This window comes from Spodoptera frugiperda, chromosome 23, assembly GCF_023101765.2.
Source record: "Spodoptera frugiperda isolate SF20-4 chromosome 23, AGI-APGP_CSIRO_Sfru_2.0, whole genome shotgun sequence".
Lineage (NCBI taxonomy): Eukaryota > Metazoa > Arthropoda > Insecta > Lepidoptera > Noctuidae > Spodoptera > Spodoptera frugiperda.
The window spans coordinates 7,274,682-7,302,208 of NC_064234.1; the positions used below are offsets into that span (position 1 = coordinate 7,274,682).

The 27,527-nt window shown below is 37.2% G+C and overlaps 1 protein-coding gene across 13 annotated transcripts in view; it reads left to right on the top strand.

Annotated features, from left to right (window-relative positions):
* Positions 1-27,527, top strand: part of LOC118267170 (uncharacterized) — a 102,250-nt gene that overhangs the window by 6,891 nt on the left and 67,832 nt on the right. For 8 of the 13 annotated variants that reach the window (XM_050703072.1, XM_050703066.1, XM_050703067.1 and 5 more), the window contains exons 2-27: positions 9,986-10,047; positions 10,170-10,371; positions 10,468-10,572; positions 10,654-10,770; positions 10,930-11,061; positions 11,188-11,303; positions 11,684-11,933; positions 12,418-12,683; positions 12,757-13,492; positions 13,587-14,759; positions 14,842-15,051; positions 15,164-15,457; positions 15,541-18,528; positions 18,617-19,285; positions 19,372-20,082; positions 20,234-20,425; positions 20,511-20,693; positions 20,778-20,909; positions 21,296-22,016; positions 22,136-22,311; positions 22,395-23,303; positions 23,523-23,660; positions 24,365-25,138; positions 26,079-26,222; positions 26,427-26,501; positions 26,698-26,778. In XM_050703072.1, the coding sequence (XP_050559029.1) occupies positions 9,991-10,047; positions 10,170-10,371; positions 10,468-10,572; positions 10,654-10,770; positions 10,930-11,061; positions 11,188-11,303; positions 11,684-11,933; positions 12,418-12,683; positions 12,757-13,492; positions 13,587-14,759; positions 14,842-15,051; positions 15,164-15,457; positions 15,541-18,528; positions 18,617-19,285; positions 19,372-20,082; positions 20,234-20,425; positions 20,511-20,693; positions 20,778-20,909; positions 21,296-22,016; positions 22,136-22,311; positions 22,395-23,303; positions 23,523-23,660; positions 24,365-25,138; positions 26,079-26,222; positions 26,427-26,501; positions 26,698-26,778 (11,551 nt within the window). In that variant the 5' untranslated portion in view covers positions 9,986-9,990. The remainder of the gene's footprint in view (positions 1-9,985; positions 10,048-10,169; positions 10,372-10,467; positions 10,573-10,653; positions 10,771-10,929; positions 11,062-11,187; positions 11,304-11,683; positions 11,934-12,417; positions 12,684-12,756; positions 13,493-13,586; positions 14,760-14,841; positions 15,052-15,163; positions 15,458-15,540; positions 18,529-18,616; positions 19,286-19,371; positions 20,083-20,233; positions 20,426-20,510; positions 20,694-20,777; positions 20,910-21,295; positions 22,017-22,135; positions 22,312-22,394; positions 23,304-23,522; positions 23,661-24,364; positions 25,139-26,078; positions 26,223-26,426; positions 26,502-26,697; positions 26,779-27,527) is intronic. The other 5 variants (XM_050703076.1, XM_050703077.1, XM_050703078.1 and 2 more) reach the window with 2 other exon arrangements.

Below are 27,527 nucleotides of genomic sequence, written 5' to 3' on the forward strand. Positions count from 1 at the left end.
TTCCTTCCAACTTGAAAGTGAATTAGGTAAGATATTAGGCATAAAAAGTTTGGTACAGATATGGATCTTAATTAATCTAGATTAGTTTTAGAATAGAAACAAAAAATAGTCTTGTTGCACTTGTTTTGTAATAAATATTTGGTAGGTGCATACGTGGCAACCTCACATTCCTCGATTGTGTACTGATGTGAAGATGGACTGTTAATGTTGAAATAATGTAACATGATAGTCCGTGCAGAGGCTCGCGACGGTATTGTATCTACGCAGGTGGCGCCATATTAGCTGCGCGAGCGCCGTGTGCACCTGTCGCCGTTCGCCGTCCCTGGTCGGCCAACCGGCGACATTGGCCCGTTATGTCATTCCGTAATACAACTATAATGTACGGTCCTAAGTCATCCCATATTCTCACGCAACAACACATCAATATCCCATTGCCTGTGAAAAACTGCGCATTTACCATCCCATTAGGTTGAACCACAGATGGGTGAGAATTCTTTCTCCGTACCGTTCCTGCTGCTTTGTCATTTTCTGCATAAGTACCTATGCTGTGATATGACTCTTTTGTTTTCTCTGAGACTTAGGACTGTTAAAATTCAATGGTGAATAATTTAGGTGCTTTAGTTTTATAGAAGAATATTAAGCAGGTGGAATTAAACTCTTCGTATCACATGTACAATAAAATTATACAGTCGTGTTTATGTTATATTTTATCATAATAAAATAAAGTTTATTTTATTTAGCCGCCTTACGCACGGTGCCTTTTTATCAATTTCCTGGTGAATAACCCAAAACTTTCTTTCATATAACTGTACAGTGTTCATATGTAACTAAAGTATGTATACTTATATATGTACGTACGTTAAAAAGGCCTTTGTAACCAAAGCTTAGCATATATAACACTTGTATGTAAATTAACTGAAGGGAATGATAATGTTGATTTGTGTACTCAACCCATTGATCTGCGTGATCTGATTACGTAAGGTGCCTTTTAAATTGAATCTGTAGGTGTATGTACATTGTAACTACATAGCTGTATCAGGTGTTCTTTATGACATGAGAATTGTATTATGAACGGAAATCTTAATTAAGCATTTATTCCGAATCTCTGGTCTGCATAGTTAGGCAACAACTGTGGATTTGTTTCATAATCATGTTGTCCACCATTTTGCTTACTTTTGGACCAGTTTCTCTAAACCGAAAGGACCTGTGTAGAAAGGTGACGTAACTGTGGTTACCGGTTCTTATAAATATGGAGAAGGATGAATTTTATGTACAGATCTTGTAAATTTATTTTTTCCTTGTAGTCGTTCTTAGTTTGGTGCAATCAGTAGTCAGAAGCTCGTGAAATATTTTACTATTTCTTTTACAATTGCAATAAACAAAATAATGTGGCTTAAGGATGTATACTATGATTTGGCAATACAATATCTTACAGTATTATTCTAAAACTAAAGAATGCATGGCCATAAATTTACAATAACAATTTAAGTCTTAACGTTCAGATAATGAAAATTGTCCTATTTCCATTTAAAACGAATATCCCTGTCAATGGGCACGAATGTTCTTGTCTGGTTATAATGTTTATTACTTTACATAACTTCAAAAGTCGTAAAACTATACAGCTATTCATGATATGTATTGTAATTATACTGTATAGAATCGAAAATCTATTTCAAATTCTTATAAACTAAATGTATTTAGTTTCAGCAGAAGTTAATAACAAAATTATGTAGTTAATGGATAGATATGTAAGTTTATGAATCAATATTAATGTAAAATGTTACAAAACGTTGCAAGTATTGTAAATAGTAGTAAGGCCACAGCAAGGACATGTGAAAGGAAAGAGCTTTGACAAAACAACAAAATAGTTGCTGAGAAAAACAGCAAATGGTTGCTTACATATGTCGAAAAATTACGATAGTACTACGATAATTAAAGAAGCGTAACATTCGAATAATGGTATTGCTGATTAGAATAATTCTTAACACACAAAACTGAAAAACCATGCTATGTTATAAATGTAGTTTTTGTAGGTTTTTGACGCATTATTCGGTAGTTGCATTTGTGACTACTTTGCTAATGAGATTTCAAGTAATATGTACGTATATTAAAGGTTAAATAGGAGCTTTTGAATAATTTATAATTTAAATTTCGTGTCCAGAATATTGTTAGTTTCAATTATTTGGAAAATAATGTCCATAGAATAAAACCCGATATTCTACTGCTATGTTCATAAGTCTTTAAATAAATAAAGCCAAAAACAAAACTGTTCATTGATATAGTTTTTAAATCTGGCTCATGCTTTTTTGAACAGAAGCTTTATTTAACGAGATGATATTAAATTATGAAAAGGATCATTTAAATTTTTTCACTCAGGGTTTGTTCATAGTCAAATACAGTTGATGTGGGACGTGCTTATGTAAACATTAACCTTCGTACATATTAATTGTCTAATGATACACTGCCAACACAGTTACTGAATTACAAATATGTAGACAGCTGTTACTTATATTGAATCACAACTACTGGGCGCATGCTAATGTAATGGTTTTGTATGGTATAAACAGGTAAACGAACAGACGGATCACCTGATGGTAAGCAATCACCACCGTCCATGGACACTCAAAACACCAGAGGCGTTACAAGTGCGTTGCTGGCCTGTTGGTGGATAGGAATGTAAGGGTTGTTGGGGAATCGGGGATTAAGAAGATTGCGAATTGGGGTAATTGTGCCTCCGGTAACCTCACTCATACAACACAAGCGTGAAACAACGCAAACAACGTCGGTTTTTTGTGAGGCCGTAGTATCACTCCGGTTGAGCTGGTCCATTCGTACCGAAGCATAGTACACTTAAATTGCTGTGTACTGTATTTTACTTATTCCATTTAAACGTTTATATAAAACTAGTGAGCTGTAAAAACATCTGATTAGTTACTTAGCGTAATGGCCGAAATCATCATAATTAGATAAGAAAGTACAAATATTTCCAAAATATCATTAAAGGAGGAAGAACCGCATTGTTTAAATGATTCTGGCACTTTAATGTGGCGTACAAAGCGGTCGGTCCACTTGTCCGTCCCTCGGGCACTGTCGGCGAGGCTCGTTTAGTATTCCCGGCACGGGGCGCATAGCGCGCCGGTCGCCGGTCGCCGCCGACGTCGGCCGTCACCGGAACTTGGACTTGGCCTAACCGCTCTTTCTCCTTTAATAGATGCTATCAATACACGCAGTGCCGTCACGTCTAATATGTCGGGGACTAAAATAATCAAACAGATATTTAAATTCAACTAAACCTTTTGACGACGGTCTTTCTTAGATATTACAAAAAATACCTATGTATCGCCCAATTTCTGTTTATGGACGGTATAAAAAGGTTTATTCACCAGTTTGATTCATTTTGCAAACACAATTTGCCCAATCCTGCGTAAATTATCTGACACATAAAATCGCTTTTTGTAAAATTGATTGTGTGTTTCTACATAAATCACATCTGTCCTTTGATAAAAATATAGGAAGTAAAGAACACATTCCAAAAGAGCCACAAAAAATGGTGCCACCTACAGTTTCACGCCTATGTTTTGGCGACACAATGTTCAATATTTACATTTCTGCTCTGACCCGGATCCGGGTTGTCATTCTCAATCAGCCTATGAAAAACAATTATTGAGGAAACTGTCGAATTGGAGTAACATACTTATCTACTGTGTTTACCCAACGTATATACGTGAATATGTTAAGTAAGTATCTACTTATTCGAGTAAGGAGCTAGGCGTGACGCGCATGTGCGGCCAATAAACAGTATAAACTTGTATATAATTTCGCTATTGCTGCTGTAACAGCGGGGTTTGAAGGATATATATCATGATTATTTGTGATATATACATACAATGATTTCCTTGTGATATACATATTTAGTTTTGTTAAATAATAGATTACAATTTTGTTTTAAGTAAAATGCAAGAATATAACTATGTACCTAAATACATAATACTATGAAATATCAACACGATGTTCATACACAATGGATATATATCGTATTGATATATGTATCCAACATTTTGATATTTATCATAAATATCAGATATTTTCGAAGCCTGTGTAACAGATGGATTGTACCGCTAGAGTTACTACTGGTACCGTTCGGAATGATACGCGCGCCACTCACTTCAATCGATTATTATCGATAATACCAATGCAATTTTGTGCTGAGCTATCGAGATCTAAGCAGAACACATTCACTACAATAACCGGCAGCAGGCCAGGGCTTTATTGCGCCGGCTAGTTAGGCTTGTGCTATCGTATTTCACTCGCACGAGTCGTCTTGATCACGTCCATATAAGTAAGGATGATTGCTTAAGGTCCAAAGACGCAAGACAAATTAGTGACCTTGCATTGTTATACGTGTAGTATAATCAACTTAAGCAATACGATGTGGACTCCTTTAAATAAAAGCTGCAAACTAAATTGACAAAAATATATTCAAGACAAGATGTTATATACAAACGTTAATTTGAGTGATTATTAAAATTTCTTACACTCATATAACTATTCTTTTAAACAATGCTGATCATGGCTATAAAATAGAATGAGACGTTTGCATTAACACCCACTGGCCGCGATTTGATCGAGAAAGTACTTTATTCTAGGGAAATAGTGTAATAATGGTGTTAATTCTGTGAGAAGTCGTACATAGTACACTGCAATTACTCGTGCATCATCTTCGCATACAGTGTGAACGTTTTCTTCGCAAACTTACTCGCTTAACTATAAATGTAGGTACGTTTAACAAAAAACAATCAGGTTTTTGAATTAAGCACGTCAATTGTGTTTTTTACATAGAGATGTAGACTTGATGTAACTAGTATTTCAAGATTTAAAATTAAGTACTTTGTACTCTACAGCTTCGAATTGCAGAACAGAAAAACTACAAGTACGAAATGTAAGATTTTATGAAGAGCCAACTTATTATGTTGAATAACATTAGCCTATAAAACAAAAACAACATAAAATTACAACTAAAACTTGTATGCTGACTATTCAATACCCGAGCCCGTCTAACCAAAATAGACTTACATTTTACGTTATGACTTCTAGCTCAATAATAGCTAGTGAAGTAAATTAAAAACAAGATACATCAGGGATCAGATATGGAATTGTTTGCGAGGAGAGAAATTGCGTAGAGGCATTGTTCGTTGTGAGCCCACTTTCAGTACATGAAGTACCGACTCGTGCGTTGACGCTGTGGCGGCGAGCGCTGCGTGAAAGTGAATGGCGCAAGCGGGCTCGGTCTCGCGGACGCATTTTACGCCCGATTTGATACCACATTCGTACACGCGAAGTACACGAACCCACATGACGGCTTGCAACTTCGTTCATGACGTAAGGCTTAATACACTTCGAGTGTGTGCCTATATCGGTTGACGTGTGCTGATAAGTTCGCTCGGTGATCGATATTGTTAAATTACTCTTTCACTTTCGTTCGCCGTTACGTTCGCTTTCTTAGCACATAAGCTCTCTTCAATACAAAAAGCTGAGAGTAGTACTTTGGTTATTTAATTTTATAAAAATCTATGGTACTGGATCAACGAGTAAAACAATATTAAATTACTTCTAGTTAGCCAGATACTTATGGTTATTAAAATATTGATTGAATAATATATTAGATTATTATTAAATAGAAGGCTGTGCGCCCACACCAAACTATATTGTTGCTTCCGTAATAAGCAAATAGATGAATATGAATAAGTATCGCCTTGCTTCGTCTATGGGATGCGAAGGTCTAGTCCGAGATAAACTCCTACTAATATGAGCAAAATCTGCAAATATATAGTATAAAAAGATAGTATTTAACAATACTTATATAAACACATTTACATATATTACCCACACATATGAAAACAGTAGGTACTGTACTATATAAAATAAATTACCAGTTCCAAAGCCACTACACCACAAGCTATGAATTTTATTCGATTTAACAGTCCTCTAGAGACCTTTGTTCAGTAGTGCACGCATTCTGGCTAGTGCAGAGAATGAAATGTGTAAAAATTTATATAAATAGTCATCTTCGTTATTTAGAAACCATGGATTTTCAAGGAAGTTTTTAAGAAAAAAATAAATATGTATAAAGAAGAAAACTTAATTAAATATTCTTAAATTGACAATCGAGATGTGTGGCAACCATAAAGGTACCTGATATTAGAGCCGTGTTTTACCAAGATTTGCATGTAATAGGATGAGCCTATAATATATTAGTCGATGGTCTATAGTCACGTAATTATATAAAACTGGATTCTTATATTGTAACGCGTGTCTCCTATTCTCACAATAGTTTTTACAAGTAAATGATGATAATTGCGTAAGTCACGCCAGATTTTATACTTTTTTATATTCAAAACGGACGAGATCAATTAAACAACAGGATTTTAACCTTTTTTTACTGAGATACTTAGAGCAGATTTTTACCTTGAAATGTTATTTCCATCTTAATAACAAGTTATCATACTTGTATATGTTGAATTTTGCAAAAATATTATCATTTATTATTATAATATAGATTGCCTTCTATGTCCAGAGGCCTGCGTGCCTCAAACTTGATTTTAGCTTTAAGAATTAGCAAACTAAGTGAGTCTAGATTGCTTAGTACAGTGGACCCCCGATAATCCGGCCCCTGTCTAATCCGGCGCCCCTTGTAATCCGACATGACTTTGAAAATCTTAAACAAAAAAATATTGACGAATATTTCCAAGCTTCATAATTTGATAAATTCATTACATGATTTTGATTAATGTGTATGTGCATTTATGCTTAATTTTATAAATAAAACATAAGCTCTTTATTGTTATTTTTTTTACTAAATTCGATATAAATAAGTTAAGTATGATTTGTACTTCAAATTTGTCATATAACATATAGAATTTTATCATTGGATATTTAATTGGCCGGATTACAAGGTACTCTTTTGTAAAAAATCCAGATTATAGGGGGTTTTAGGCAGTGCTCTATAATCCGACAAATTCAATAGTCCGACACTGCCCTGCATAATGATTGTCGGATTACCGGAGGTCCACTGTATTTAGAAGTAAACTCTATAGACCATTGGAGCTATTTCTTTTTATAAGTGGGTGTACAATAGGCATACACCTCTAAGTGCCTTTACTATTAGCGAATAATGGACTTAATATTCACATAGTTTTGTTTTTTATTAGATTCTTACGTATACATGCAAACATCTGTTCAAGTTCTATTCAGATTTAGATATGGAGGTCTATATTTTATAGCTAATTTATGTCAATGATAATAAAATACTCGAAGACGTGGTTAAGAGTACTATATGGTGTCAAGGGTAGTGGTTATTGAAAACAATAATAGGTGTTTTGCCTTAATGTTGCGTTTAACCTGTGTGTACTGTGTACAGGTATTATAATTTATGACACCATCTAAAAGACCTTGTCTCTTGCCCATCCTTGTATAAATAAACATTACCCAATATAATGCACCTTTAAAGCCATTTTATGGTAGAGTAAGCTGCCAAAGCAATATTCAGAACAAAATATATTTTTATTTTGGTTAAATTAAATTTAAAATATTTTATATTAAGTATTCTCTTAATTAATTCTATTAAGAAATCATAGAATACGACGCTACTTCTAAAACAAAATGTGAATGCTATTCAACCTTTTTCGAGAATAACCTTATTTATACAACACGATACGAATTATGGCTGGATGCATTTAATGATTAAAAAAGTAGCGCGAAAATTTGACATTTTTCTTTTATAATATTAACTTTTTCTCCATATTTTAGTTATTTTTTTAAGTAAGAAAAAGCTAGTTAATCAATTTCAAACTTGTATAAACATGGTCAGTATAATTGTTCAAAGCGTTCACTTTTAGAGTAGCAATTACTGTTTTTATCAGCAAGTGCAAATAATAGCGTAGTTACTTACAAATGACGAGTGCAGCGGCTGTGACAACTGGCACAACGACATTTGCGGTGAGACTCACGCTTAGCTGAAGTGCAAACGCACTTGTAAATCGGCATGCAATCAGTAAAACACGCAACATCGTTAACACATGCGCCAAATTACTTGCATTTTGTGTTTACAATGTTTGGACTTATGCTTGCCTATATTAAATTGGTCGGCACGATGCAGACAAGTAGGTAAACGACAATACCCCGCTCACACAGTTATATGACCTCGCGCTACAGCCTTCGCCTTTGTCGTTGTTGTAGGTAATTATCAACGAAAACTTACTCCTAATGGTATCTATAAATAACTATCAGTTCTTGAGTCGACTAAGTTAAGCAGTACCAGTATTGCAATTAATAGAACTGAATATTTTGAACTTTATAACGAAGAATTAGGAATACAATTCGGTGCCAGTCAGTTTTATTTCTTGTAGTCTAACGGCCTAAGTTAGTAATCGATCGACGATCTCAATTCACATGTTCGCTTCGCCGTTCTGGCAGTAAGCGGGTTATTGGCCAAACACAGACTTATCAACGCTAAAAAAGAAACTTAATTATGTTAAAATAAACAATTATCCCATCGAAATCATTGATTTGCTGATAATTTATGTTTAATTGTTTTCACAAAAATATCTCTCTTACAATAAAATATCTTATTATTGTAAGAGAGATCAGAAATTAACATATTCTAGGCTCTACTTATCATTGCAAAACTAGTATAGGTTAAAGTGGAGTTTGTAAATACAGTGTTTACATCAGCATGAAATAAAATAGCACTTGAAAGGTTGTAATGTAAGATCGAGAGCGTTTTCTTTACAAACAGGTTTATTGACTTGTTGTGGCGAACATTGGAACGACTGACAAGATCACTGCATGACTATTTCTTTAACTTTGGCCCTCAAACTTGTTTTTAATATTTAAGTTATTTTTTAATAACTGAGATTTTTTAAAGTATTCATTGAGTAGGTCTTTTATTTTATTAAAGTCTCGTAGAGAATAGTCCAAAATTAAATCGAAGGAGAATACATCGTATATTTTCCATTTTTGATTTGAACACTTCTAACTTCTACGATTATCATACCACGTTGTGATTTTGTTCAAAAATTACCAATATAAACTGACTGTTAAATCTCAGGAAAGATTATACAAGGTGAGATCATGATAAACTGGATATTTTTATTACTTGATGATGTTTTAATCGAATACAATTATTGAATTTTTGGTATACTATGTATGTATACTCTACCGTCAAGGTAGACAACTCAATCAATTTATTTTATCAATTTAATAATTTCATCAATTATTTTAATCGGTTTTGGGTTTTTGCTTCATACATTTTGGCCACTGTTCTTTATTACTTTTAAAAGGCTAAAACACGCTTTCGGTCATATTCAAAGTATTCTAATTAAAACATTTTTTTTTCTAAATAGGTGCTTTTGAAACTTCAATAAATTATAGTCTGTCAGTATGTCCGTCAGTGAAGCTCGTTCCAAAATCCTCGTCATTACAAGAAAAGATTGTAATGAGGATATTCTCGATATATTTACTAGTAATTAGCCCTAGCTTCCATCATTCACCTTTCAATTCCATCATTACTCCAGGTCGATTGCAAAATAATATTGTATGGTCCTCGAACCTACATATAATTGCTAAGTTTCATAATGATTCAACAATTACAAGTACATGTAATTTAGATTTTAGATTTTATACAAGTCGACACCGACAAAAATTGTGTTAAAAAGAACATACTAAATGCAGTGCATTGAAACTCTTTCGAATAGTTACATATTATGGTCGCATATTTTCAAAGGGTTTGTAAATGGACAATGTAACATCCTTTATTGGAGTAACCAATGTAATCAGCTGATATTGATAACATTTCCTCATGACATGATACATAAGAAATAAGACACGTAACACACAGTGAGGTCAAAGCCTCACTATTCATTACTTCACATTTTATTAAACCTAAAAGTATTGTGTTTTTAATCATGTATTATTTGTTTTGTTACAGAGACAATGTATATAGACACCTTACCGCTCGTGGTTTGGACGCTCTTAGTCACAACGACAAATGTAAGTAATAGATTTAGTAAAAAACTATTGCCTTCTGTGTCTTGTAGACAATAAGTAGATGTGTGATATTACAAAGATAATTCAAAGTCAAATTGTCGAAACATTGATTCTGTCTTTCACAGGTAGCGACACAAAGCCAATATGGAATAGGATTAGGAATAAAACGAGAAGTATTTTTCTTAAATTTAGAAGACGGCTATTTTGGCTGTCAAGTAAACGAATCGACACAAATATTACAATTATATGAATTATCAAAGTTATGCGACGGTGTCAAGGATTGCTATAAGGGATCCGACGAACTCGCGAAAGAATTGAAATGTACAGGTGAGTTTATTAACACATACAATAATATTCGCATTTCATAAATTATTTCTTATTCTCTTTTCGTATGTGATTACATGTATTTATTTAATTTTGTAGATGATTGTACCAAAGAAGATGGCGCCCAATGTATAAACGGTCGTTGTCTAAACGGGGTGTGCCATTGTAATGATGGTTTCGGCGGCTGCAACTGCCAGGAACCAGGTACATTGTTGTTATTATGTGTTATTATTATGTATTATTGCGGCGAATGTACACATTACTTTACTTTCTTGTCTGTTTTAGATGTTAATGAATGCAAAGAAAGACCATGCGATGTTTTTGCTCACTGTACGAACACGGTCGGTAGTTTCCAATGTTCGTGTTTCCCAGGCTACGAAGGCGACGGTTTCACTTGTAGAGGTAATTAATTTATCGATATATTCAATTGATAACTCGTCATGTTATAAACACGTATTATTTAAAATTATGTAGAGTTATTAAATAACTAATTTCTTTTTAGTACCGTACTATCCTTTTGAGAAAATAAAATATAGGTACAATTTAATTATTTCGTTACAGATATAAATGAGTGCGAAGACCCAGCAGTTGCATCGCGTTGTGTAGCGAACGCAGAATGCTGTAACTTGCCAGCTCATTTTATTTGCAAATGTAACCGAGGCTTCGAAGGTGATGGGGAAGAGGAGTGCAGAGGTAGTTAAAGTTCTTTTAATTTAAATACCAATAGTACACTTATCGCCTTTCGCAAATACGAATTGAGGTATTCAAATGATTAGTAACACATGTAGTAAGATAGTAAACGTTACAAACAATCCACAGATATTGACGAATGTCGACGTCCTGGTGCTTGTGGTGTCAACGCTGTGTGCCAAAACTATCCAGGAAACTACACGTGTTCATGTCAGGATGGTTATACCGGAAATGCTTTCGATGGTGTAAGTGAATTTTTCGGTATTATTGCAAAAGCAGTATAAAAATAGTAGTAGAATGTGGATAATGTACACATATTTTTGATAACAATATAAATGTGGAAGGTTCACAACTGTTTAAAAATACTGTAACGTATTTTCGAACATAATTTCTGATGAACACAAGTCATGCTGAGTGAGACTACAGGACTGGCGTAGTGGCTAGGTAACTAGCTTCTGCGCAACGCAATGCGGGTTCGATTCCTGATTTGCACACTACTTTATGCGTGATGCACAAATTGTTGCTTCGGGTCTTGGTGTAAGTGTACTTGTGTATTTGTATACGTGAAAATCCTAGTGTAGTTTGTGCCCATGAGCAATAAATACAAATAATTCGTTTGATATAGTGCGTTGATATCGATGAGTGCGCGGTTGAGGGAAGTTGCGGGCCGGGCGCAGTTTGTCGCAACGTGGAGGGCGGCTACGAGTGCAGCTGTCCACCGGGCTACGAGGGCGACCCCCGCGTCGGCTGTCGCGATCAGGATGAATGTGCACACGCTACTTGTGGAATTTCCGCAGTTTGCGAGAATCTTCCAGGCGCTTATCGCTGTCTGTGCCCACCAGGTTTCGAAGGCAATCCAGACGTATTGTGCACTGGTGAGTCTTTATCTGAAACGCCAGTAGGTGTGACGTAATTCTAACCAACCTTTTTTTCTGTGGTCTAACGCTTTGTGACAATTTAACCTAATCGCGTTTAACGAATCGAGCTGAAAACTACCGAACTTTGTCGCTCGATAGCTTCACGCTTTTACTAATTCGACGGTTATAACATTTGATACATTTTATAGACCAATAAGTCGAATTTTCAGCCATTCATCGTATCCGTCGTCGACAACATATACTTTACGACGACTGGGTGCATTCTTGTGTTCCAGTGCCTCGAAGGACGTGTAATGTTCTTTCATTACCATCTTCTTCTCTTGTCTTTTTCGTCGTTTTCTCTGTCGCCTTCTGAGTCGTCTATGTGTCTATCTCTTCCTCTTCGTAGTGGCTGTCGGTGTACCTACTGCGTGCGTATATTTACAAACGGGTAATGGCACGTGTCTGATGTAATTAGTGGTTGCGTTGTTTGTTACACCAGACGTGGATGAATGTAAGGCTAGTCAAGCAGTGTGCAGTGAACACGCTGTATGTACCAACACCCTCGGCAGCTTCGTGTGCACCTGCAAGCCAGAGTATACAGGAGACGCGCGTGTAGCCGGGGGGTGCCGTGATATCAACGAATGTGAGACGATTGAACATCCCTGTGGAACTCACGCTATCTGCGAGAATACGGCGCCAGGATACAATTGTATCTGTCCACAAGGTTACCGAGCTCAACCAGATCCACAAGTTGCTTGCGAGCAGGTAATATTGGTTTACATTTTTAGAGTTCACAGGTATAATTTTGTTATTATTAATACGAGTTTTGATTTTTCAGGTCGACGTTAATACTTTGTGTAAATCTAATTTCGACTGTACCAACAATGCGGAGTGCATAGATAACCAATGCTTTTGCAAAGAAGGATTCGACGCCCGAGGATCAATTTGTATTGATGTTGACGAATGTGCTAAAAATTCTTCTTTATGTGGAGAAAATTCAATATGTATAAATAAACTTGGTGGATTTAATTGCCAATGTGCTAATGGATTCGTTGGTGCTCCTCCACGAGTATCTTGCCGAGCTCCATGTGAGGATGTGAAATGTGGCGAGCATTCGTATTGTAAACCAGACGGAATAGAAGCATATTGTGTTTGTGAAGCTGGCTGGACATTTGACCCCACAGATATTGCAGCAGGTTGTATAGACATCAATGAGTGTGATACGTCAGTTGGGCCGGTGGGTCGCTGTGGTAATAATGCTCGCTGCAGTAACACACCGGGCAGTTTCAGTTGTCAATGTCCAGAAGGCTACACGGGTGATGCTTATAAACAGTGCACAGATATCGACGAATGCCTTTTAGAGAATGCTTGTGGCACTGGAGCTGATTGTATAAATCGTGATGGATCGTATTCTTGTGAATGCCCTGAAGGTAGTATACCAGATCCAGACCCTAGAGTACGATGTGTCGAAATACTTACTTGTAAATCTGACAACGAATGCCCCGGAAATGCAGTGTGCGACCCTAATTCGAGATGTTTATGTCCAGAGCCGAATGTTGGAAATGAATGCAGGCGTAAGTTATCATCGTCCAAATATATTCAATAACATATTTTTTTATCTATGTTATTTAAATATCATTTACAATCCGATACATTTTTTCTTTACAGATCCTTGTGAAGCTTTGCAATGTGGAAGTAATTCGGAATGTCTATTAAATGAACAGGTCGCTCAATGTACGTGTAAAAGTGGTTTTGCTGGCGACCCATTATCACCAACTGGTTGTCAAGATATTAATGAATGTAATGAAAATCCGTGTGGTGTTGGAGCAGTTTGTAAAAATCTCCCCGGACGTTTCTTATGTGAGTGTCCGAGTACTTTTAATGGGGACCCATATGTGGATGGCTGCATACCTGGGACTAGTCCTATTGAATGCAGTAATACTAAACCGTGTCCTCAAGGTGAACAATGTATTTTACACGATGGGGAAAATGTATGTGTTTGTACACAAGGGTTTGCACGCAGCAAAGAAACTGGAATATGCGAAGATATTAATGAATGTACCCAACACGGTCGATCACCGTGTGGTCTTAATGCAATTTGTAAGAACTTACCTGGCAGCTATGAATGCAAATGTCCTGCAGAATATAGCGGAAACCCTTACAACATTTGTGAAGTATGCAGCGATATTACTTGTCAGTGCCAACCACCTTACAAAGTAATCGATGGTAGCTGTGTACTTTCCGGCTGCTCAAAAGATAATAAATGTGGAAAAGGTGCCGAATGTATTGTAATTTCCGATGGAGTAAGTTATTGCGCTTGCCCGATCGGTTTCACACAAACAGCTGAAGGGTCATGTGACGATATTGATGAGTGTACATCTGGACAACCAGTTTGTGGATTTGGCGCAGAATGTGTAAACACGATTGGATCTTTTACATGTAAATGTCCAAGTGGTTATAGTCAAGATTCAATAACTGGGCATTGTACGTTGAATCAAAAGAGATGTATCAGTGATTCAGATTGCTTCCCGAATGAAAAATGTATTCAACCTGGTAAATGTGTTTGCCCGCCACCATTTTATTTAGATGTGTCAGATGGACAAAAATGTAAAAATCCTTGTGAAAGATTTACTTGCGGAATTAACTCTAAATGTACCCCAAGTGACCCACCTCGATGCATGTGTATGACCGGCTTCGAAGGAGATCCCTACACGGGATGTACAAATATTAATGAGTGCCACAGTGCACCGTGTGCTTTTGGTGCCATTTGTCACGACCAGAAAGGTGGATATCGCTGTGAGTGTCCTGTTGATATGGTTGGTGATCCCTACAAATCAGGATGTAAGTACGATTACATGAAAGTAACTTTGACGTAATTTTTTTACGTAATATCGTGTTATTATAAGTTTATTTACGATTTTAGGTACGCTCGAAGAAGTGTCAACAAAACTATATTCATGCACTTCAGACAAGGATTGTCCCAACACGCTCGCGTGTCTGAATAGCACTTGCTTATCTCCTTGCACAACTGTTTTGTGTGGATCGAATGCTTTTTGTGAAGTGGACAATCATGCGGCGTGGTGTCGTTGTAGTCCTGGTTACACCAAACCTGAAGGTGGCAAATGTATTTCTGGTAAGCTCCTTTTAATACTTTTTTTATTTTCTTTATCACCTGTAATTTCCCCCCCTTTTATAAAAAGGCGTTATCTATATTTTATTGAATAAATAATTTAATACTTTTTTAGGATGCGATACATATTCATGCGCTTCTGGTGCTCAGTGCATAATATCGAAGACTGGGCCAACATGCGTTTGTCCCGAAGGTATGGTAGGAAATCCGTTCCCAGGAGGAGCATGCAGAAGAGATACATGTGGACCTGGCGTACCTTGTGAACAGCCATTGATGTGTGTTGCTGGCCGCTGCAGACAACGTTGTGATGGCGTTGTCTGTGGAGTTGGCGCCTCATGTGACCAACAGAGCGGCAAATGCGTTTGTAATGCGTTTTTCGTTGGTAATCCAGACTTACTCTGCATGCCTCGTGAGTATAACAGTTATTTTCCTTATTTTTTTTTATGTTTAACAGCTTAGCGATTTACAAATAACTTCATTATTGTTTTTCAGCTATTTCACCTCCATCTTGTGAACCTGGATGTGGCCAAAATGCTCATTGTGTTTATGGACAAAACAATGCTTGTAAATGTAACAAAGGATTTACAGGCAACCCATACAAAACATGTTTACCTCGCAGACAAATAACATGTGCTAAAGCCTCCTGTGGTATCAATGCAGTTTGCCAACAAACGAGATCTCATGTTGAGTGTCTGTGTCCTCCAGGCTACATAGGAAATCCTAATATACAATGCACGGATATAGATGAATGCAGTAGTAAACCATGTGGGGAAAATGCCATTTGTATAAACACACCCGGAAGTTTCAGTTGTATATGCAAAAGCCGATATGTTGGAAATCCTTACGAATTATGCTCACAAGTATCTATTCCCAAATGTGTTGATGGCGCCATTTGTACTTGTTCTCATAATGCTACCTGTCCTGAAGGTTACATTTGTGAAAAATCTAAATGTGTCGATGTTTGTCGTACGATGATGTGTGGTCCTAAATCTATATGCACAGAAGGAAGTTGTCATTGTCTTCCAGGACATAGTGGCAATCCTAATGATCTACAAAGAGGCTGCGTGCCGGAAAATAAATGCATGGTAGATGGGGACTGTAAAGATTCTGAGATATGTTTCCAAGTTGCTAAAAACGTTCGTAAGTGTGTGGACTCGTGCAGTAAGTTGCAATGTGGTCCAAACTCTCTATGTATAGGAGCTAACCACCAAGCTCATTGTGTTTGTGCAGAAGGATATGTTGGCAAGCCTACTGATGTGAAAACGGGTTGCCATTTACTTGTCCAAGAACCTCACGAAATGGAATGTAACGAAAACAGCGATTGTAACGAACCTCAAGTTTGCATTTCAGTTGACGGCACTGCAAAGCAATGTTTCGATCTTTGCTCAACAATAGCCTGTAGTGCTAACGAAATTTGTCGAGTTATAGACAACAACCCCGGCTGTGAATGTAAAGATGGTTTTCTTTGGAATCCCGTCAATTCTATTTGTGAACAACCCTCAACTCCAAATTGTGTTTCTGACGATGACTGCGATGATAATAAGTCTTGTCAAAAAGATGTGCTTGGAGTTAACAAATGTGAAGACAGCTGTCTGCTATTTACTTGTCCACAAAATTCAAAGTGTGTGACGAGAAATCACAAAAGTAAATGTGAATGTTTGGGTGGATTTGTCGGTAATCCAAATGATCGTGATGGATGTATAGCTATCGACAAAAATCAATGCTCAGATGATGTACAGTGCAGAGAAAATGAAGTATGCAAACATGTTGGTGATGTTAAAAAATGTATATCTGCATGTCAACAAGTAATATGCGGCCCCAATGCCATTTGTGTTACCAACAATCACATTGCAAAATGTCAGTGTCCATCGGGTCCATTTACCGGAAACCCAAATGATTTAGAAAAGGGATGTCAGTCTGTACCTTGCATTTATAATGCAGATTGTTTGTCTCATGAATTATGCAACCGTCTGACACATACATGCATAAATGCTTGTGGAGAGGATTCATGCGGTGATAATGCTGTTTGTATTGCTGAAAACCATAAAGAAACTTGTCAATGTCCTAATGGCTATAAACCAGATCCTATACCAGAAGTTAACTGCCGAAAAATTGAAGTTTGCAATCCCAATCCCTGCCATTCTACTGCTATATGTGAGCCAAGACATTCATCATACGTATGTAGGTGCCCAACAGGTTTTGTCGAAGATGGTCAAACTGGAGGTTGTAGAAAGCAAGATGAATGTACTAAGGGTGATGATGACTGTCCGCCGGCAACCGTATGCAATAACAAACGATGTGTCAATCCTTGCGATGGTGCTTGTGGAATTAACTCTTTATGCAAAGTTGTCGACAGAAAAGCAATTTGTGTTTGTCCTGATGGCTATGAAATGATTAAAGGCAATGCCTGTAAGAAAAAGCTTTTGGTCTGCTCAAATGAACAGGACTGCAATGGTGATGTTTGTTCCAGTGGCCAATGTTTCACAGCTTGTAAAAATTCCAGCCAATGCGATCCGGGAGAAACTTGTGCTAAACAATTATGTGTAACACAATGCTCTAAACATACCCAATGTGGCATAGGACAAGCCTGTGTAAGCGGACAATGTCTTATTGGCTGTAGAAGTCATGAAGGCTGTCCTAGCGAAGAAGCTTGTGTTAACAACAAATGTGTAAATCCATGCTCGTCCAGACCATGTGGTCCAAATGCAATTTGTACCAAAATAAATCACAGTATCAAATGCGAATGCCCTCTAGGATTTCAAGGTACACCTAATCCTCAACAGGGCTGTGTGAGAAAATCAAGTTCGTGCTTGAGGACATCAGAGTGTCCTCCAGATCATATGTGCATTGGACGCCTTTGTCAAGTTCCGTGCCAAGATAATTCTGGTTGTGCTATTGGAGAAAAATGCAGTGATAGTAGATGCCACAAAATCTGTCATTCAAGTAGCAACTGTTTACATGGTGAACACTGCAGCGCTGGCATATGTATTCCTGGGTGTAAAACCAATTCTGACTGCTTGAATAATCAGTTGTGTGAGTCAGCTAAGTGTCAGTGCCTTCCTGGATTTGAACTAACAGGCGACGAATGTACAAATGTAAATGAATGTGTTAATAATCCCTGTCATCCATCAGCACAGTGTGTCGATACACCAGGTTCTTACAAATGTGTTTGCTCAGTTGGTGCCATCGGTGATCCCTATACAAGTGGTTGTTTATTACCAAATCAATGCAGAAGTGATAATCAATGCGAAGATTCATTGGCTTGCATAAGAGGAAAATGTTCTAATCCTTGTCAAATTAAGACTTGTGGCTTAAACGCATTGTGTACTGTTGTAAAACATAGAGTAGCTTGCACTTGTGAAAAAGGCTTTCTTGGGAATCCAATTGACAAAAAAATCGGATGTTTCAAGGTGGAATGTATAGATGACTCTGGTTGTTCAAGCGATAAATTCTGCAATACAAGAAATAATAAGTGTTCTGGTATGTACAATGTTTTAAATTCATACATAATTTATTTTCTCTATATTTTTTATAAATATACAACCTAACTTTTTTAATTTGTTTACAGACAAATGTGAAGAAACCTATTGCCAAGGCGGAACATGTACAATAGAAGACCACAAAGCTTTATGTACCTGTGAGACCGGGTTCGATTTAGTAAACAATGTTTGTCAAGATATAAATGAATGCTTGAGTAACCCATGTCCTTTGAACGCGCACTGTGTGAACAATCGTGGTTCCTATAGTTGTACTTGTATTAATGGAACTGTATTAGATGCAAGCACCGGAAACTGTAGATCTCCTGGTGAATGTTTCTCTGATGGAGACTGTTCAGACAAAACTAAATGCTATAATAATTACTGCATCGATCCTTGTGAAAAATCTTCGCCATGTGGTGAAAATGCTGAGTGCATAGTGTCCAAACATGAACCTATATGTGAATGTCCACCAGACAGTCAAGGTGATCCTTACAAACAATGTATTAAATTTGAATGTATCAAAGATAGTGATTGCCCGTCTGAGGAGGCCTGTGTTAACTACAAATGTAAGAACGCATGTAGTATACCTCGTGCCTGCGGCAAAAATGCAGACTGTCTTTCAAGAAATCATATCGGGCACTGTTCATGCTCATCTGGTTATACGGGAGATCCTGTTCTTGGTTGTGTTCCTATTCAATACTGCACAAACGACAATAGGTGCTCATCAGGAACAAAGTGTGTTGACAATTTATGTGTTGGTAAGTTTTTTGTATTTCTGTTTCTTGTTTCGTAACATCAAACTTGTCATTGGTTTAAATATAATTAATAACTGTATTATTTCTAGGTATATGTCAAAATTCAAGAGACTGCTTAAATGACCAACTATGTATTCAAAATACATGTCGGGTCACTTGCAACTCGAACAGTACCTGCCCAGATTTTCAATTTTGCTTAAACAGAATTTGTACAAAAGAAGTGCAGTGTTTAACAAACGAGGATTGTGCTGATGACGAACGTTGTACTGTGGGAAGAAAAGGTGTACCACAATGCATTAAAGTATGTGAAAGGCATCCATGTGGAAGACAAGCAGTTTGTGTAGGTAAAAACCATCAACCCACATGTTCGTGTGCACCTGGTTTCTTCGGAGATGCTCTCCAGGGATGTAAAAGAAAAGAATGCGAAAGTGACGCGCAATGTACTGATGATAAACAATGCCACCAAAATATGTGTAAAATCGCGTGTTTAGTGGAAAATACGTGTGGTGATAATACAATCTGTTCTTCAGAGAAACATAAACATGTGTGTTACTGTCAACCCGGCTATACAGGTGACCCTAAAATTGGCTGCATTAAAATTAATAGATGCGCTTCTAATCCATGTGGCAATGGTGCAGAGTGTAAAAATCTAAGAGATCGCGCTCTATGCGTCTGCCCCGCTGGGTATGTCGGAGACCCTTATGAAGAAGGTTGTCGCAAAGCTCAAGAGTGCAGATTCAATAGAGATTGTCCTCCTGTAGCTCGCTGTACGGTTGTCGACGGAATTCGTAAATGTACAGGTTAGTTAAATATTCAGTGCTCGCATTCGTTAGTTTTAGTTGTTTTCCATATAAAAGCAATTTTAATATCATATTAAAGATCTCTTTCCGGCTATCTGCCGATATGATAAAACAAGAGTGAAATGACACAAGTATTTATGTTATTTTGTAGATGCCTGCGAAACTACCAAATGCGGAGCTAACGCTGAATGTATTGCTTCAAGACACAATGGCCAGTGCAAATGTAAGGACGGTTATGTTGGTAATGCATCTAGCGAAAAAGGTTGTAAACTGAAGGAAGTCACATGTAAACAAAGAAGTGATTGTGGAGAAGACCAATACTGCCACAATGGTCTTTGCAAAAGTAAGTTATTCATATTATTATGATAACTTATGTACACTGCTTATACTATTACATAATTATTTATATCGCATTTTTTATTATTTAGGTATATGTTTAGTGGATGAAGAATGTGGATCATCTGAAAAATGTTTTAATGGACAATGTGTAAACCCTTGCCTAATGGAAAAAGCTTGTGGATTGAATGCTTACTGCCGAATTGACAATCATGTAGTTCAGTGTAGTTGCCCCCAGAGCTTCACAGGAAATCAAGACGTGGAGTGTGTTAGAAGTAAGTCAAAGTTAAACGTGTTTTGTAAATATTATTCGAAAAATTTAAAATGGTTTATTAATTTATTTGCATTTATTTCTTTAGTGCCGAGATTGTGCGGAGCAGCAGGAGAATGTGAAGATGGTTATATGTGTCAAGATTCCATGTGTGTGCCCAAATGTAAAGCCGATGAAGAGTGTGCCTTGAATGAAAGATGTTCTAAAGGGACATGCTTATGTAAGTTCAAATATTGTCTAACGTAAACTTATTTCATAAACAATGTTCGTAATTTTTTAACGTTGCTCCACACTGGCACTTCATGTGTATGTCGTAGGTGCGCTTAAAATTACATAATTTCATACCTACACACAACACTTAAACCGGATCAACAATTTGTGAATCACAAACAGTATTGTTGCGGGAATCAAACCCACGACATGTTACGCACAAACCCAAATGCTCCGGCAACTATGTAGAAGTCAATTAACTTATTATTCAAATATTTAAGTGTTCTAATGTTTTATTAAATACTATTTATTCAATATACAAATCCTATCAATTATGTATAATTACATAATATTATCGTCCTGACAAATGTTTTATGTCAATATGTTTGTTCACAGTAACATGCCGCGTAGACAACGATTGTTTCTTGGGACATATATGTTTAGGAAACAGTTGTCAGTATGGATGTAGACACGATGAAGATTGTGGACCTGACGAATTTTGCAAAAATAATATCTGCCAAAATCCTTGTGACAATGATGTTAATCCTTGTGGTCCGAACGCAGCCTGCTCTGTAGTGGAACGAAAAGCTTCTTGTACATGTCTTGAAGGTTTAATACCTAATCCAACACCTAACATTGGATGTGTGCGAGCTCCGTCGTTATCTTGTCACATGCACACTGACTGTGCTACCGGCTGGCGATGTGAAGATGATCGCTGTCGTCCTGCCTGCACGCCAGATGGCTCTCAATGTCTTCAAGGCGAACGGTGTGTTGCTGGAGTTTGTCGATACGCCTGTACCTTGGATCAACAGTGTTCTGACGAAGAGATCTGTAACGAACGCATTTGCGTAACTGGTTGTCGATCAAATTCCGATTGCCCAAGCCAGCTAGCTTGCTTATCAGGACAATGTATGGATCCTTGTACTGAACCCGCAACTTGCGGAGCTAATGCCGCTTGTATGATGAAAGATCATCAACCGGTGTGTACATGCCCACCGACTTTGTTCGGAGATCCAAAAACTGTTTGCCGGAGAAAAATATCACCATGCAAGGACAATGAGAATTGTCGTGACGGTTTCAATTGCTATGGAGGAACTTGTCAACCATCTTGTAGAAGGTAAGAGACATAAAATATATATTACTCCTGTTGTTTGAAGAGTCTGCATCATAAATACGAGTAATAAGTACCTACAATAACCATGTATTTCATATTTTAATCATGTATTACAATTTCAGTGACAGCGTTTGTTTATCCAATGAAAAATGTATTCGTGGTATATGCAGAGTGGTATGTAATAGTAATGAAGCCTGCAGCGAAGGTTACATTTGCGATGGTAGGATTTGCAAGCAAGGCTGTCGAGACGATAACCAATGCGACATTAACCAAGCATGCTTAAATGGGCAATGCAAAGGTAAAAAAATGTTTCTACCAGTAATTGTTTATTAAAAAAAAGAGTGATTTAAAAAAACGTCATAATATTTATTTTTTTTGTAGATCCCTGTAGTCAAAACGCAGTGTGTGGAATTTGTTCAGACTGTAAAGTTCAAAATCATCGCGCTCAGTGCAGTTGCTCCAGCAATTACACCGGCAATCCTCTTGTAGAGTGTAAAAGGAAAACAATGCTGTGTGACGGCTTTTGTCCATGTGATGACAGTGGTTACTGCGTCTCACTTTGTGAAACCGATTCCGAGTGTTCATGCGGAGAGAAGTGTTACAATGGAGCTTGTAGATCTACATGTACTGTACCAAATAAATGCCCAGAAAGACAAATATGCCAAGAAAATGTTTGTATTCCCGGATGTAATTACGATGCTGATTGTGGTGATGACATGTTATGTTCTTCTAAACTTTGCGTGAAAGCTTGCCGAGAAGATGTTTGCGGCGAGAATGCCGCTTGTTTTGCCATTAAACACCGCGCTGTATGCAAGTGTCCCAGCGGATACACCGGGGATCCTAAAGAAGAATGTAAACAATACGAATGTTCTAATAATGACGGCTGTGGTGCGGACGAGAAATGTGAAGATGGCATGTGCAAAAATGTATGTACGGGGGCATGTGGTCTCAATGCTATATGCCGAGCAGTAGACGGTAATCCTCAATGTACTTGCCCACCAAATTACATTGGAAATGCAAAGATTGAGTGTTCTAAGCCACCAGCCGGCAGCTGCTTGCGAAACCCTTGTGGGGTGAGTGCACGGTGCCGTGACTTAGAGGAAGGCCAGTATGAGTGCACGTGTCCACCGAACTGTGCAGGCAATCCTCACAAACAATGTTTCTGCGGCGCTATGGAACCTTGTGCATATAAATCATGTGGCACTAATGCTGAGTGTCATATCGGTGCACATGGAGAAGCACAGTGCTTCTGTCCAAGAAACTATCCTAACGGCGATCCAAATATAGAATGTAAGTATTAAAAATGTTTTTATATTATTTGTTTGCAATAGGCAAATGCTTTTATATACCTATAGTATGTCATATGGACGTACTACGCTCGTTTTTATGAAAAAGGGACCCTTTATTGTGTGGTGATTATATTTTGTGTGTACATCCTATTCCCACATTCTGGCTATGTAATCATCTCCATCGCATGAAACCATTTTTAAATCAATTTAACAATTTCAGGTGCCCAGGAACGCAGTGTTGTTGATTGTAGAACGACTGGTTGTGGAATTAATGGAGAATGCTTAAGAGAAGGCGCAGAATTTGTATGTCGTTGTATTCCCGGAACAGAAGGACAAGCTGATGTCGAATGTCACACCAGTGAGTAGATACCATAGATTTTGTCGATCGTTTGACACAATGTAAAAACGCACTCTGTACAGTCTGTCTGTACTTCCTTACAGTTGAGTTTTGACATTTTAAAGATATGCCCTATTCATAATTCAGGTTATTAGTGTGGTCTTACTTTTGAACATTATAAATATTTTCAAAATAAATATGTAATATAGGTTTATGATGCCAACTTTATGTGATAGGTCTTCTACCACATACTTGTAAATACAAATGGTATTTTAATGGGTCTCAGTTCATCTCTGATATATAGGCGTGGGTACCAAAGGAAGTTTATGTTGAATTCTAAATTACTTTTGCGTAGCAATCCAAACATCCTTAGGAACCCCTTATTATGAAGGAATGATTCTAATGACCTAAAGCTAATAGAAAAAAATACTTTGTGTACAAATATGTTTGCCATTAAATTTTGATGCCTTAACATATCTGTACGTAACGGTATGTTTAATTAGTGGAAGCATTCTCACCGTTCGTGCTTAAGTTATCAAACGTCAGTAACATTTTGTTCGGCTTCATGTACATATCGCTTGTATTATAATATTCCGTTATATACATTATCTCTGGTCATAAACTATCAGTTTCAAAAAGCATGCACTGTCTCGTGAGAAAGTTTCCTCTTCGCGGCTGAAGGTACCGCTCTTTCGACTCTGCTTTCTTCTTTCACATCTTCCTAGGTATCGAATGTACGAGCGACAAGGATTGCCCAGTAGACAGAGCGTGTCTCAGCTTACACTGTGTGGACCCCTGCACAGTGCGAGGTGTATGTGGAGAAGATGCCCTGTGTGTGACCCTGATGCACAAAGCGCAGTGCTCCTGCCCACAGTGCTATGTCGGACAGCCGCGGGTTGCATGCCGCCTCGACCCTACGTGCAAATCCACACACGAAAACAATACCACATTCACATGTTCTGAAGTTAAATCTTGCCCTTCCAAACTGGCTTGTGATCTCAGCACCAATCAGTGCCGCAACCCATGCCTCGGATACCAAAACTGTAGACTAAATCAGAAATGTGAAGTACGAGATCACCGACCCATTTGTGTATGTCGGAATGGATTTGCTTTGAATGAAAGAGGAGAATTGACTTGTGCACCAGAACATGCAGAATGTACAAGAGACGAACAGTGTCCATCAAATGCGGCCTGTCGTAATTCCAAGTGTGTGAATCCGTGCCAAGCATCTGTTGAGCCAATGTGCCCTAAAGGAAAGCAATGTGAAGTAGTAGATCATCGCGCTATGTGCGTGTGTGTTGAAGAATGTAATCCATCACTATCAATTTGCTTGAGAGACAGCGGGTGCCCAAGTAACTTAGCATGCAGAGATTTCCAATGTAAGGACCCATGCAAAGGCGCTTGTGGTGGTGCTCCATGTTCAGTAGAAGATCACCACCCCGTTTGCAAGTTTTGTCCTAAAGGATTCACACACGATGAGAAACATGGCTGCATTAAAGGTAATTCTATAGAGAGCAAAAAGTAAAAATATTAATGTACCCATTAGTATATTAGAGTCTTTTATGGATCTTAATAATCTTGTTTGTTCTTCATTATTACAGGATTTTTTTATAGTTTCTACTCTCATGCGGTTCTTTTTCTATCTTTGTTTTCTGTTGTTTCTAGCATGTTCATATATATCTTACTCCACAGTATGTCTTCTTTCTGCATCAGGTAGATTTTCTTGCATGTTATTTTTATTGTAGTGTACATATTATTCATTTTTAAATTAATTTCACGCTCATTATGGTGTCGGATGCTCTAATTAAATTTACTCTTAACGCTTTTAACGCTTTGGCATTAATACGTTATGCAAAAAACCGCCACGAGACAGAGTTTGCAGAATAATTTAGAATGCCTACTAGTACACAATACATATGTACGTATATATTACAATTATATAGTGTAATGACAGCTATTTTTTATCTCTTGAATTATATAATTTCTTTATAGGGAAAAATATTTATTGCCAATTTTCCCTATTTCTTATGATATCCTTTGAAAAAGCCATTTATTGCGGTACCTATTACTTTTCATTACGTACTTGCATAATTGGTAATACATTTGATTACCAATGTTTGTGATTGTGGGAATGCATAATTGGTATGCATTTGACTGTGGAATGACTTCCTATTTACACAACTATATTTATTTTTATACTTTACGTAATTTTTCCTGTACAGCCCTGTCTATATTTTATTCAACAGGGTCTTATTACAATAATTATTTATTGAACTCCTGATTTAAATCAATATTAATAGTGAATTTTGAAACTTAAATTTTTTTTTGAGTTGATATAGTTTTTTTTAAAGCAGTAAATAAGTTTACTTGATTAATAATGAGAGAAACGTGAAAGACTTATAAAAAAGTGAAGTATACTTATAAAAGTTATATGTACAGCGACAGAGTGTGGCGGTCACGAGCACTGCGCTCCGACGCTGGCGTGTATCGACGGCCGTTGTGGAGACCCGTGCGCTCGCGGCGGTCCTTGTCTCAATGGCCAACACTGCTCCGTGCTCGATCACCAACCTGTTTGCTCAAAGGGTAACATAACATACCTACTATTATAGTAGTCAGAATGAGGTAATTTAAATTGATTACCCCTGAAACGTTTAGTTTACATTACCAAAAGGAATTACCCAAATCGGGATATAAATAACCAATAAATATAAACCGAAAAATTGGATAGCGTAAGTACCTACTAGAAATAATTATATTGATGTCTTTTTAACATGTATTTTTGTGCAGTGTGTCAGTGCCAAACATCGTCGGATTGCGCGAGATATCCCAATACCATCTGTGACGGCTGTGCTTGTATTCGAGGTTAGTTTATCTTTAACTTACAAGTATTATTATTATGGGAAACTATTAATTATATTTAATACGGAGGGACGACTTGAACATTGAAATAACACGTAACTGACGTCAGTCGATTGTTGTTTCTTCTTCTTTCTATCTTAAAAATAAAAGTTTGTTACGTAACATCTTTCTTACATTATATCTTTTTCGTGTTGCGCAGATGGAAAACCCCCAGCCACGAACTGTGCGCACTGTCGTCCAGGAGTACCTTGCGATCCGTTCTCCGGCGCCTGCATGGAAAGTAAGTGATGTGCATTGTATATACAGAACATATATAATGCTAATTATGACTTTAACATTGCTAATTTGAATTAAGCTAACTGTGTTTAAAAGATATTTACGTTAGGACTGAGCCTTCTGTACCTATCGTAATGCTATTTTCACATAATTGATGTTTCGTGGACTTTGGCTGTAATACTTGCAAGTCTGCAACTACTATTATTTTTATTATGTGAATAGCAAAACTAACTCCAGATGAACTGGTCATTGCTATAATTTTTAGTATATCTACCATTTGTCCGATAAAACGCCACAAAATACTGGCTACGATACCTCGGCAGACCCGGCAGGCAATTCTTTGTACGGTACTTACATATTCCGAAACACTTTGAGACGGTGTTAGTTTCACAGGATTTTTGTTTGACATCCGGATACGGCTTTAGGCTTAAAGACCGAAACGATAATACTTCCAAGAAATACCATTCCGTAAAATTTATGTTTTTTAATTTCTTCATTACAAAGTATTATAACACTGCTGCTGCATACTACCTACTGGCACACTTTCTTACTATTGGTTGGTCTATTAAGCCTAAACTCGTCAATCTTCTTATTGTTCTTCTTCTCTCTTTACCTTTCTATCTGTAGTAGTTTAGCACTTTAGAGCACGCATTAGAGCACTGTCGTAGATAGTTTTTCTCAAATACATATTACGCTTCAACTTGTACAATATTATACTTCACAATAATTCTATTTCCCACCTTCCTTGAAATA